The following is a 13,201-nucleotide window of genomic DNA, read 5'->3' as shown; positions in this document are numbered from 1 at the left end:
ACTGTGACCAAGTCACCCCTTAACCTCTCTTTGTTAAGGTTGAGCTGCTCGAGTTTTTCACTATAAGACTTGTTTTCCAATCCTTTACGGGTGGCAGAATCTGGCCGTTAAGGGTAAGTCCCTGTGCTGAGCTTCCATGTGCGACTACAGCATGCTTCCCATCCAGCTGCGCATGGTTTATCTTAAAGTGGTGCGCTTGGCCTGCTCCAAACCCGGCTCCCAGCTAATCACACAAGGTGTCAGGCTCTGGCTGCTTATGGCCAAGGCATTTGGCTGGTGAACAGGGAAAGCTGCCGGAGAAGCCTGGCACCACACCTGTCATGCCTGGTGCAGAAAAGATTATGGGGAAGAAGTCCAAGGGCCCAACAAAGGGAACCAGCCTGGTGTCACTTTCTAGGTCATGGACATCTGACTCCATTCCTCCTTGGGCTTCATCTCTGCTAAGCTGTAGATGGAGATTCTACTTCCCATTCAAATGCACAGCAAGCAAACTGGCTTCACTCTCAGGTTCTTGGGAAACTTCCCTCTCTGTTTCACAGTGCTCCTCTCTGGTGCAAAGCCTGAAACTGTGTACGCCTGTTGATGGTGGAAAAGGAAAACATGGCATTTCCCCTGTTATCTTGATATGGCAGCTGAAGCTTACGAACTACATGTGTGTGGGAAGATATGATCTCCTTTATAATGTGTGGGTCTGGCAGAGCAAGGGTTTTCAAAGGATCCCCACCAGTCACTCTTTGGGTCCCATCCTGCCCGTTGCTTATACAAGGACAAGGCAGCAGAACCCAGTGGATCCGGATTCCTTAGCATGCGCCTCCCATCCCCCAAACCATGCAGCAGAAGGAACAAGATATACAAGGGAGCAGATGCTCTCCATGGCATCTTTCTCCCATGAACAATGGGTAGCTGCTTGAAGCACTAGTAACTCAGCCTCCATGTCTGCACATGTGGGTAGCCAGTCCTAGGGCAGAATAGCACCAACCGGAGCCATGCTGCAAGGAGGGGGAGGGGGAGAAAGGAGCTGCAGAGGGGCTGGCCCTCTGAGGAAGGAGCAGTTCCCTTTCCTGGGACTGGGAAGCTGCATCTCTTGCTTCCTCCATGATCACCTTGGGGGGGAAATTCAAGGAAACTCCATGAGGTCACTCTCCTCCCACTGAGATACACATGGTGGTGAGGCTTTCCTTTTTTGGTCCCCAGCCCTTCTAGATCTTGCCAAGCTGGGCAATCAAACTCAGGTCTCCTGCTCAGCACGGCACTGCCCAGTTCTAGCACTCAGCTAGTCACTGTGATATATTTTAATCATTTGTGCTCCATGAAGAACTATCAAAAGACTTCAGCTAAAAGACTTTGAAAAACAAACGCTCGGTCCTTAGGTTATATGTGGGAGAAGCTTCATCTTACCATGCAAAAAAGTACAATGCTGCTCATTTGGGCTGATTCCTCAGCTCCCAAATCCAGTCTCTGCATCCCAGAGAAGACAAAGAGAAGACAGAGAGGAGCCTTGTACCTATTTTCAGTGAGCAAGCCGCATTCTTCTCACATCCCCCACTATTCCAGTCCTAACAATGGGCTCTTAGCAACCTATTCAACATGCAACACTTGTTGCACAAAAAATGCATTCAGTTACATCTAGCAGATCAGTTTTCTAACTGGACAGAGGGACTTTCTAAAGAGGGCTCGCTCCAGTGGCTTCTGAAATATTACTTTGGTTCGGTGTCCAGAAAATCTACATCAATTAATTGATCTGATCACTTTCTTATTGCACTTTGTAAAAAAAACCTTCTGTATTCTCTTGGTTATTAAAATAGCATCTGTACTGGACAAGGTTACAAAGCATTACCCACAATCGCCCTGTAACTCACCCATTTTCCCACACGTAAATAGGGAGAACAGTACAATTGCAGAAGGGCCGTCAGTAGGAACACATGGTATTTAAATAGGCATCTGAAGGATGAGAAGAGAGTCTTCGTTCAGGATTTGTGTATATCCGCTTCAAACTCGGTTCCTAAGACAAACGGACTGGGAAAGCCGCTTTTCAATAGAAATCTGATAACCGTTTGGAATTTGTCAGCTCAGCAGCTTTTTCTCCACCTCACAGAAACCACCCCCACCACAGGAATTGGCATTAGCAGCTGGGAGAGAGGCTAAGGACTGAAGAGATACAGAGACTGAACTGTACTCTCAGGTGCTTTGTCCAGGTCAGGGCTGAGACACACAGACTAAGGAGCTGTGTGCAGGGCACCTTGTGCTGCTGTTGCCTGCAGTGTCCCTGTCCTGTGCACAAAGCACTCAGCCTAATGGGCCACCATCTGTTTGACGCCTTTCCCCAGCACTGAATTCACGACAGAAATTCTGTTTTCAAACACCGCTTCGTAGAGCCTTTTCACTGCAACATTACGTTATGTCTGGCTACAGATGATACTGTATAAAGTATTATACTTTCCATTTGACTCACTAAGCCTACCTTCAGGCCTAGAATGCGCAATTCAGGTGTCCATTGCATTTCCTCTGTCTAAGATGCCTGACAATAATTTTCTGTTGCAGTTTACATAGGAATGTAGGACATGGGCCTGGAAGGGATCTCCTGAGTCACTGCGTCCCATCCCCTGCTAGCACAGGCATCCCCATCATATTGTCCTGTTCAAAAAGATATCCTGCTCCACCTTAAAAGTAGTTAGGTTCCTTGCTCTCACCACTCCTAGTGGAAGGCTGTACAAGGATCTCACTCTGATGGTTAGAAACCTGCTCATTTCCAATCTTGGTGTATTCGTGGCCAGTTTGTACCCATTTGTTCTTATGCCAACATTGTCCTTTAACTTAAATAGCTTTTCTCCCTGCCTGGAGTTTTCATCCTGAATGTATTCTGAGAGAACAAGCCTTCGTTTTGCTAGGCTCAACAAGCCAAATTCTTTGTCTCCTCTTGAAAGATAGGCTCTCTAGTCCCCTGATCATCCTAGTACCCCTTCTCTGCACCTAGTCCAGTCTGAATTCATCTTTCTTGAACATGCGTGATGCCCTGAGTTTCATTGTATAGTGGTTGAATGCACAGAATATGCATCCCTTGACCAGGACTGTCCATTCATCAGGTATCCTCTTAAGCAGGTGCCACTGTAATGTATCCCAACACACCTGAGCCATTAAAACAAGTTACCACCACTTGTGGGGAGCTGATTTCTCCTTGGTGCTGAGCACCCACAACTCCAAAGGATGACCCTGGGTCAAAGTGTTCCAAGAAGAACACCCAAATATTGAAACACCCCAAAATAAGGGGCCACATTTACCTGAGTTTTTCCGTTAATGAAATGGGATTAGTAATACTTACCTCCCTGGGATGCTGTGAGCCTGAATTCATTCAGGTCTGCAGAGGTGCTATGAAAGTGCAAAGGATTTTTGTTATACCAGGAAAACAAAGCAAGGGTGTCAGCCCTGCAGGTGCCCTATGCTCTGAGGAGCTCCGCATCTTTCAAGGCCCACTGTCAGCTTAATTCACTCTGTCCTGCAAGTACCACCCTGGAATTCACTCCCTGCTTCCTCTAGGGAAGGGCAGAGGTTGGGAGGGATCCTGGAGGGTTTCAAAACACAATGCAAAATGGTTCATCTACAGGAATTAGAACACAACCACTTGGCTTTACCTGGCATATCTTGTCTTCTGAAAATCCAGGATTCTGGACATGAACATCTTGGCAGTTCCATCAGAATCCAGCTCTGGTCCAGGGAGTGTTGAAGAGCGGGGGAAGGTGGGAGGAAGAAGCAGAGTGAGACAGGCAGGAGCGGAGGAAATTCAGGAGCAGCAGGTTAAATCCCAGAGGCAGATTTTCAGCTCAGTAGCGGACAGGGGGCAGGGGAGTCTCTGTGATTCCTCTGACCCAAGGAGGAAATGGCAAGCCCCGGGGTAACCGTACCAACTTCATCCGTGCTTGCTTTGTCTGCTGGCTCAGGCATGTAGAGGTAGCAACTCACAGGACCAAGGATCAGATCTCTCTCTCTCTCTCTCCCACCCAAACACTCTGTGTGTGTTTAAAATGCTAAAGAGAAAAATCAAGGCCACCCTTAGTTTCTCCCGCCCCCTGTTGCACAAGAGAATAATACAATAAAAACAAAAGCAACCTAAGAGAGCGCCAGTGTGTGTGTGTGTGAGGGACGGAGGGAGGGTACGTGGGTCCTGCTGCAAAATAATCCGATGAGGAGGAGGAAAAGAAGGAAAGCGAGCGAGCAATCCCATCCTGCCCCACATGTCACAGCAACCTGCCCAACCTGCCTTATCCACACAGCCAGCTTGAGCGGAGCTATAAATACACCCAGCGGATCAAATAGCTGCAGATTTGAATTTAAAATGTAATTAAAGCATGCCAAGGGTGGAGCTGCAGACAGATGGACAGAGACAGACAGAGTGCGGGGGGGAAAGGGGGTGTGAGCAGCTGTTGATGGGCAGAATCACTCAGTGCTTCCCCAGACCTAGAGCCCTTCGTCGGCTTTGCTTGCTCCCAGCGAGGGCATGGCCTTCCTCGCCTTCGCAGGTGTTTTGGCGAGGTGACTCTTTTGCACAGGGCTCATGCTTCCCCCAGGACCAAGCTGGGGCCCATTCCCTGTCTCAAGCTGGGATGCTGGTGAGATGGTGCCTTTCCGCCTTGGCATCCTGGAGGGCACCAGGAGGCACTGGAGACATCTGGAGCTGCACTTCTAGGGGGCGCTGCTCTCCCTGAGGGGTGGAGGGATGTTTCTCCCCTTTCAATCTAAATGCACCTTTTTTAAACAGCACGTGGGAGCAGGGGGATGAAGCAGTGCAACAGTTAGCAACGCAGGGCTCTGCACAGAATGGTGCTGCTGGGGAGCTGGGAAGCCCAGCTCCTGTCCCTCTCCCTCTGCCTCCATCACTCTCCCTTTCTTTGCCTTTCATGCAAGGCCTCTCCCTTCCCTCTGTGCCTGCCCCTACTCTGGATCTCTGCCCCTCCCCTGGATCTCTGCCCCTCCCCCCTAACTAGTCCACATAGTGTGCATTAATGGATGTGCTTGCGCTGAATGCACTGGAGATTTGCCTTCCACACAAATGCACGCCACTCGCTCTGCTCCCTTCCTGCACAGTTACAGGGGAAAAAAGAAAGGAGTTTGTTCTGATATAGGGCAGCCTCCTCCCTAAAGGTTCCATGGGGTGGAGGGGCAACAGCCCTCTCCTTATCTATGTCTCTTTCCTTCCCCCGTCCCCTAAAAAACTTAGATGCTGAAAACTGCCACAAACAGAAGGAGCCAGGCTGAGCAGAGTTAGAGGGGGAGTAGCCCTGTGTGTTTCCATTCAACAAAAGAGGTCCTTTTTGCAGGCGCACAGGGTCTTAAAGGCACACACCCTCCCAATCAGGAGAAACATGATCTGGTTTTGCTCTGATGCCAGAGGGAAGTTCCAGGAAAACAGTTAATGGGTTAGATTCTCCTCTTGTACCTATTTTATACCCGTCTAACTCCATTGCCTCCAGTGGAGTTCCCCCATGTACATGGATGTCCCCAAAGCAGAATTTGGCACCAGCTCTCTGCTCTTACGTATGAATGCAAGTTGATATAAACCAGTTGTATGTAAACTTGATGTAAGCAGTTTAACAGAATCAATCTGTAGAGCAGTTTTAAAGTGGTGCAATTCTGTGCGTAGACCAGGCCATCTTGTAATATTTGGCCAAAAAAAGGAAGCTTAGCATAAGGTGTGATTTTAAACCAGTCTAGTTAAACCAGTGCAGCTCTGTGCATGGACATTCTTAAACTGATTGAAACCTGGCTTATATCGGTTTAGCTTGCATCTGAAAATGTAGAGGTAGCATCTAAATGGATATGACAAGTTTAAAATGATAGAAGGACTTGTCTACACACAGCTTTTGCATTGCTGTAACGACATTGGTTTGAAAATGGTATTCTTAAAGTGGTACAGCCTCCTAGCATGGACCATGTGGGTACATACTCAGGGTAGTTAGCCCATGCTCCTATGGTTATACTACAAATTTTAGCGCACTACCTTGATAGGAACTAGCACGAGTCTGTGCAAGCTGGGAATTGCACCCCTACCTTCCATGTAGAGACATAGCTTTAGTCTTGATGTGCAGCATTCCCTGATATTCTATTCCTAAACTTCTCTTAGAAGTCTGCTAATGATAATCCTATGTGATTTTGTGATGCAGTACTAGGTTAAGTGCTAAGTCCTATGCTAAGACTTTCAAATTGATTTAACTGTTGACATCAGGAAGATTTAAACCTTGGCTTCCAATGACCCCCCGTGCCACCTAGCTCCCTCCAACTAAAATTCAAAACTCATCTCAGTTGTTTGAATCACAACAGGAACCTTGGCTGCAATCAGTCAGGAAGTGTAGCCAGGAGAGCCAGGTTTCTTGAGAATCCAGTTATGTGAGAAGGACAGTTTCCATGGGGGAGTTCATTTCTGTGCCAGAATGTATTTCCCTATTGGTTAAGGATTGGGGCAGCATGAACCAATGGACAACAGCCAGTGATCAAGAAAAAGAAAGCAAAGGGATACAGAGATGATTCTGCACAACATTTCTTTGCTTGTTTGGGACTTTTTAAAATTTGACTCAGTGGCGTGGCTTCCTGAGGACTCTCTGATATAGTGCCCAAAGCACTCCTGGGTATACCTGAAATGTTATCAGCTTGTTACATTTGGAGCCGTATCCTGCACAGCCCAAAGGGGATGGAGTGGACAAATTTATTACAGCTTGCCCTTAGATGGAACAGGTCAGAGGGCAAGGAAAAGGAGTAAAGCCATAGCATCTCTCTGATCTACTTCTCCTACCATGAGCAGTCAGCACCACAGTATCCAGGCCCCAGATCCAAAACTGACACTTGCATTCAGATCATTTCTGAGAACTGCTCCTAGACACCTGCTGCTCACACTTAGAGATTTATTTCAAATTGCTTCTCCAGCCTTCATGACTGTGGAGAAGCGTTTGCCAGGGCTCTTTAGTGATGTCTATTTGCTCCTTTACCTTTCATTAGACATAATACAGACATTTTTGGAGAAGGAAAAAAGTCGACAAGTAATGCTTAATGAACTGAAAGTGCAGTCCCTGTGGGAGCCCATCCCCATGTGGAGCAGCATGTGGGGCTGCAGAATTCATTGGCAAGGGACACCTGAAATGAACTGTCAGGACCAAAATAGACTGGGTTCTGAGGGCAAAAGGCAAACTGAAGGAAAAATAAGTTCCTATTTTTGAGGCATTAATTCAGTTGTTATAGCAACTAAAATCTCACAAATCATGTTGCAGAATAACTCCAGAGCTACAGCTTCATCTGACTCTTGGTGGATAGATAATTGCATTGAACTGAATATCATCTCAAGGGCTGGAAATGGAGAAATTCCCCCACATCCCAGCCAAGCAATCAAATGAGCTGGGCAGACCAGCCCACATGGACCCACCTTCCCCCGCCCCATGTTCAGATACCTTCCCCAGAGTATTTGTGCTCTAGGGCCTGGGTCTCACTTCCCCTGAGATATGAGTAACTTCCACTAAACTTATGGAAAGTTACTAATATCCCAGGACAGGAGAATTGTGCCCCTAGGTGTTTATTTGGTTACATCTATTATTATTTGTATTACTGTAGTGCCTAAGAGCCCTAGTCCTGGACCAGGCCTCATTGTGCTAGCCCTCTACAGGTACAGAACAAAGAGAAGGTCCATGCCCTGTTTAGATTAGAAGCAGACAAGACAGATACAGGGTGAAGGAAGGGGTATAACACACAAGCAGAAGGAACAAGGTGGTCTCTCTCTTTTGTTTCATAGAATCATCTAATCAAAGAAATGTAGGGCTGAAAGGGACCTTGAGAAGTTCTCCAGTCCAGCCCCCTGTGCTGAGGCAGGATCGACTGAATCTAGACCATCCCTGACAGGTATTTGTCCAGCCTGTTGATAAAAACCTCCAGGGACAGGGATTCCACCATCTCTCTTGGAAGCCTCTTCCAGAACTAAACTACCTTTAGAGTTAAAAAGTGTTCCCTAATATCTAACCTGAATCTTCCTTGTTGCAGATTAAGCCCATTACTTCTTGTCCTACCTTCAGTAGACATGGGGTACAATTGATCCCCATCCTCTTTCTAAGAGCCCTTAACATATTTGAAGACTATCTTGCCCCTCTCAGTCGTCTTCTCTCAAGAAGAACATGTCCAGTTTTTTTAACCTTTCCTTGTTTCGAACGTGTGCCTATCATGATGGCATCTAATTTCAATAACTGCTGGCTTCTGGATGCTGCAGAGAATCACCATCAATTTATAAATCAGCAAAGCAAGGAGGAAGAGACTGTGCTGCAGTTTAGAACCATCCATCACAGGTTTGGAAAAAAGGTGTGTATCCAGAAGTGTTCGGAATGCTAACAAACTTGGACCACGAGAGGGAATGTGAGCTACAGTGGGGAACAGTCCCCTGAACCCCATCCCATCCCCCTGGCTCCTTAGTCCTAAATTGTGACCAGCTATGGAATGTGAGCAAATCCATCTCCACTGCTCTCAGACACTCTGCCAGTGCAAAGGGGGAGATGGGTATCTGTGATCTTGGGCATTGATGAACCTGAAAACAAGCTATTTGTGGTCCTGTGCATCTGCGCTCTTGAGTATTTATGGTCCTGGGTCATCTGCATGCCTGTGGCTATTTCTGGCCCTAGTATTGGTGCACCTGAAAATGTGTGGTCCCGGACATTTGCTTTCCTAACAACGATCACTGAAGTGTAAATCTCACTCTTTGTTTTCAATTGTGATTTTTCCAGCCTGCTCCACCAGACTTTTTTTTAAATTTGAGAATTGAAAAAGCTTGTGCCTGACTCTTCTAGGCTGTAATTCTTGCTTGTAGTTAGGGGGATTGCTAGTAAATTGAAATCTGTGTCCTCACTGACCATCCATGGCCATTACCTCACCTGTAGCATACCCATAATTCCCCAGGCAGGCATGCCATTACTCACAATAGGACCACCGGTAACTATATTTAAATGGTAGGCTTTTTGGGGCAGGTACTGCCTTTTATTTTATGTTTGTACAGCACCCAGCACAACAGAGTTCCAGCCATGACTGGAGCCCCTGGGTGCTAGTGTAACACATACACTAAATAGTGATAATAACAATGCATACACAGTTAGACACAGATCTGTAGTAATGTTAACAGAAGCCCAGCTAGAAAAAAATCTGTCAGTTGTCATGAGTAACTCTGACCTTGAGAAATTATTATACTGTCTGGCATACATAGCATATGCCTGCCTACACCCCGCAGCGATCTGATCATGCGCTTGAACACCGTGAATCATGAATTGTGAGGATTCAAAGCACCGAAGGTTGCAGACTGCCACTCACTTGAAAAAAGAAAAGGAGTCCTTGTGGCAGCTTAGAGACTAACAAATTTATTTTGTTACTCTCTAAGGTGCCACAAGGACTCCTGTTCTTTTTGCGAATACAGACTAACACGGCTGCTACTCTGAAACTCGCTTGAAAGCGTCTCTCTCTCGCCAACAGAAGTTGGTCCAATAAAAGATATTACCTCACCCGCCTTCTCACTTGCTGTCCAATCTGCTATGACTGAGTGACCTCCTGTGGTATAAAGCAGAACTGCAAAGACACCTGCTGTATATAAACTTTCAAATCAATCACACATATAGAATCATAGAATATCAGGGTTAGAAGGGACCTCAGGAGGTCATCTAGTCCAACCCCCTGCTCAAAGCAGGACCAATCCCCAATTTTTGCCCCAGATCCCTAAATGGCCCCCTCAAGGATTGAACTCACAACCCTGGGTTTAGCAGGCCAATGCTCAAACCACTGAGCTCTGTACATCCTTACAAACATGCGTATTTATCCCAGTTCTTCTGTATGTCTGAGCCATACAATAAAGAAAAACTACATGTGGGAAAATTAACCCTTTCATGAAACTTTTTTCTCTCCAGCCAAACACAGATCACCCTCCCTATGCACATTCATGGCTTTGAAAGCCATACGTAGGCAAGATGGTCTGCTGCATAAGAGGCCTGGTGACTAGGATAGTAGATGGTGGGTCAGGAGACATGGGTTCTATTCCTTTATCTTCTGCAGACTGCTGTGTGAGCTTGAGGAAAATCACTGCACTTCTCTGTACCTCTGTTTCCCTCCAACCCTTTGTCTGTTTTATCTATTTAGATTGTCAGCCTTGCAGGGACTGCTTCTTAATATATATTCAGTGCCCTATGGACAATCAGATCCTGATCTTAGCTGCGGTCTCTAGGTGCTACAGTAATATACACAATAATAATAGTGCATACAGCACAAGGCTAGGTGTTAGGAGACTGTATCTCTGCCACTGGCTCACTCTGTGACCTCAAGCTAGTCATTTAACCAATATGTGCCTCAATTTTCCCTATCCGTAAAATGGGGATAATGCTACTTACCCACCTCATATGGGTGCTGTGAGGTTAATCTAATTAGTGCTTGTGAAGTGACTCAAAACCCATGGATGGAAGGTGGGATAGAAGGGCAGAGTATTAAAATACAAGTCATAAATATTTTAAAACCATCCCATTCAAATGACACTCATTGTCCTGAGGCTATGTTTAAAAGGAGACATTTCCTTGCCTCTGACTCACTAGTCCTAACTGAAAAAGACAATAGCTCAGCGGTTTCCCTGCCACATGGCTTGTTTGTCAGGAGTGTTATCGTGCATGTCCCAGGAGGCCAAAGCTGCTCCACTTTGTTTCCCTGCTCTCATAGCCTAAGAAAAAGCAAGGTGACAGGTGTGATCAGCTGAGAGATCTCGAAGAGCTGTTGCTGATAAATAATACATACTACAGAAGCAAGCCAGGACATGACGCTGCCATAGAGAAAGAGAGCTCTGCAGGTTACCGGCACACTGAAACACACTGCCAGCACTTGCATGCAGAATTTAGTGGAGCAGAATGAATGACAGAGGGGTGGTGGGGACTTGCAGCGTAAAATCAGTCACATGAGCAGGGGCAGGAAGGAAACCATCTTCGGAGAGCAGAAAGCAGGTCGGTGAGCAATAAACCAAAGCTGTAAGGTCTTTAATACTGCTTTAAGTCTCCCCAGCTCAAGCTGGTTTTATGAAAGGTGCCACATGGATCCTTACACTGGTAGAGCAATTCCTTGGACTGTAAGCTCTTTGGGGCAGGGAGTGTCTTTTTGTTATGCAGTCCCTCAGTGCCTCGCACAGTGGGGTCCTTGTCCTTGGTTGGAACCAACCGGTACGACTGTAATATAATGATCATTGCTAATAATGGAGCAATGGTTCTCAAACAGTGGGCCCCCTAGTATTCCACACCACAATTCCAGGTGGTCCATGGAGCTAGCCAGGATATTGGAGCCTCCTATACTTTTCAAGCACTGATACCTCCTGTTGTCAGGCTCATGGATGAAGGTAGGCAGGGCTAGTGGCGGGAGCTCAGTGGGCAGAAACAATCACCAGGGTTCAGAGTCAGTAGCAGAGTCAACAATTAGGCCAAGGGGCAGAGCCGGAGACAGGTCAAAGATCAGGCCAAGGGTCAAAACCGGGTATCAGGGTCCACATGGGTATTCCAGGGTTCAAGCAGGAATCAAGGTCCAAGTCAGAGCCAAGTCAGCTTTGGGAGTTTGTGTGGACGTGGCAGATAGCTAGCTAGCAATCCACACCATTACCTGGACACTCCCTGGAGCACCCCTTGGGTTTATATAGGGCAGGGAGCCAATCAGGCATCATGAGGCTGCAGTCTGTCAGACCCTTTGAGGCAGGACTTCTTGTGGCCTGGGTTTGCTATGGAGTGTGAATAGGGGAGTGCAAGGTGGTTACAGCTACTGCTGGGGGGCGGTGTTTGCTGCCTGGCAACCATGCAGGCCTAGGTTTGAGACACACTGGGCCTTACACCTGCCAATACTGGCCCAGTCCAGGACTCTCTTGGTGTTTCCAGAGACTCCACTGACCACCTGCCCTCAGAAAAGCAAGTCCTGTGCACAGCTTCTTCAGGTGTTAATTCAAGTTTGACAATGGCACCAAAACAGGAAGGGGAAAACCAAACACACAGATGTACTGCACCAGCTGCAAAGTGATCTGGAGAGAGAAAAGCAACCGGGCCAGCAGTGAAAAAGGGGGGAGTTCCCTGACCAGTCTAAAGCCTTGCACCCTGGGAAAGGATCTGAACAGCAGAGATACAGAATGTTGGGCAGGGGAATGTAACCAAGTAGGCCTGGCCATCAAATTAAAGCTTGCCTCTTCAAAACCATCCTATGGCTACTTTTTCCTGATGCCTGTAACCTTTTTCCTGTGACCAAATACTCTGACACTAATCGACATATTATTGAAAGGGCTCAGTAACCAACATGCATCTGACGTGCTGCACTCTTTTGAAAACCTGGCCCCAATTGTGGTCCCCTTCTTCTGAACATGCCAGCCCTATTTTCTAAGCCCAGCTGGGTGATTCACTCACTTGGTGATCTCAGACAAGTCATGCGACCTCCTTGTGCTCTAGTTGACCCAGCTGAAAACACTGAGTCAAAAGCAAGCACCTCCGTGGAAACTTAGAAGTTCATCTAAGCCAGCGTTTCTCAAATGCAGCCGCCAAGGGCTTTTCTTGCCGCCACAGCCTCCTGGGCTGTGATGGGGCGGGGGGGGAGGGTGTCAGGTGGCAAAGTAGCATCCCCTCCTGCTCCCTGGTGTTCCTGGATGCACCGCCTTGGTGTTGGTTGCTGGGGCTGCCAGTAGGGGTTGGGCCCTGCCCCCTCTAGAGACACCTGGGGCACAACGCTGGAGAAGTAAGCAGCAGGTGAGTTCCCCACCTTCCCAGCGGCAGTGGGGCTCAGGCTTTGAGCTTCAGCCCCAGGTTCCAGCCACACAGCTTTGGGATCTGTCCCTGGGCCCCATCCTCTAGCCTTCGGGCTCTGGCCACGGGGTTTCAGGCTCCGACCACCCACCCACTCCCATAGCCCCTGGCTCCTGCTGCCTCCCCCAACCCTCCATCCAGGGCTTACTTTGTCCCTAGGCTTGCCAGGGCTGAATAAGTCTGCTGTGAAAAGTGATACTTGTATGTTTGTTAATATGACTTTTCAAAACAGACTTGCTAACAATAAATACATTACAATGATTTGGTTGTGTATATGTGCATATTTATTTGGTTTTCCTAAAACTAATTAAGTATTTTAGGGAAAAGTGTGAGAGCAGCCACCAGCAAGAATTGGTGGCCGCATTCTGAAGGCCACTGTTAAGGAAAAGTTAGCACAT

At 47.4% G+C, this 13,201-nt stretch overlaps 1 protein-coding gene across 2 annotated transcripts in view; it reads right to left on the bottom strand.

Annotated features, from left to right (window-relative positions):
- The window catches only part of MMD2 (monocyte to macrophage differentiation associated 2), a 51,585-nt gene extending 47,324 nt beyond the window's left edge, over positions 1-4,261 (bottom strand). The window contains exon 1 of one of the 2 annotated variants that reach the window (XM_074965159.1): positions 3,630-4,261. In XM_074965159.1, the coding sequence (XP_074821260.1) occupies positions 3,630-3,676 (47 nt within the window). In that variant the 5' untranslated portion in view covers positions 3,677-4,261. Of the gene's footprint in view, positions 1-1,859; positions 2,055-3,629 lie in introns of those variants that run through there. The other variant, XM_074965160.1, reaches the window with a different exon arrangement.
- Positions 4,262-13,201: the final 8,940 nt, after the last annotated feature.

This window comes from Natator depressus, chromosome 10 (assembly GCF_965152275.1).
Source record: "Natator depressus isolate rNatDep1 chromosome 10, rNatDep2.hap1, whole genome shotgun sequence".
NCBI classification, from domain to species: Eukaryota; Metazoa; Chordata; order Testudines; family Cheloniidae; genus Natator; species Natator depressus.
Note: the sequence above shows the minus strand (reverse complement) of the source record. Positions and strands in the feature narration are given on the sequence as shown.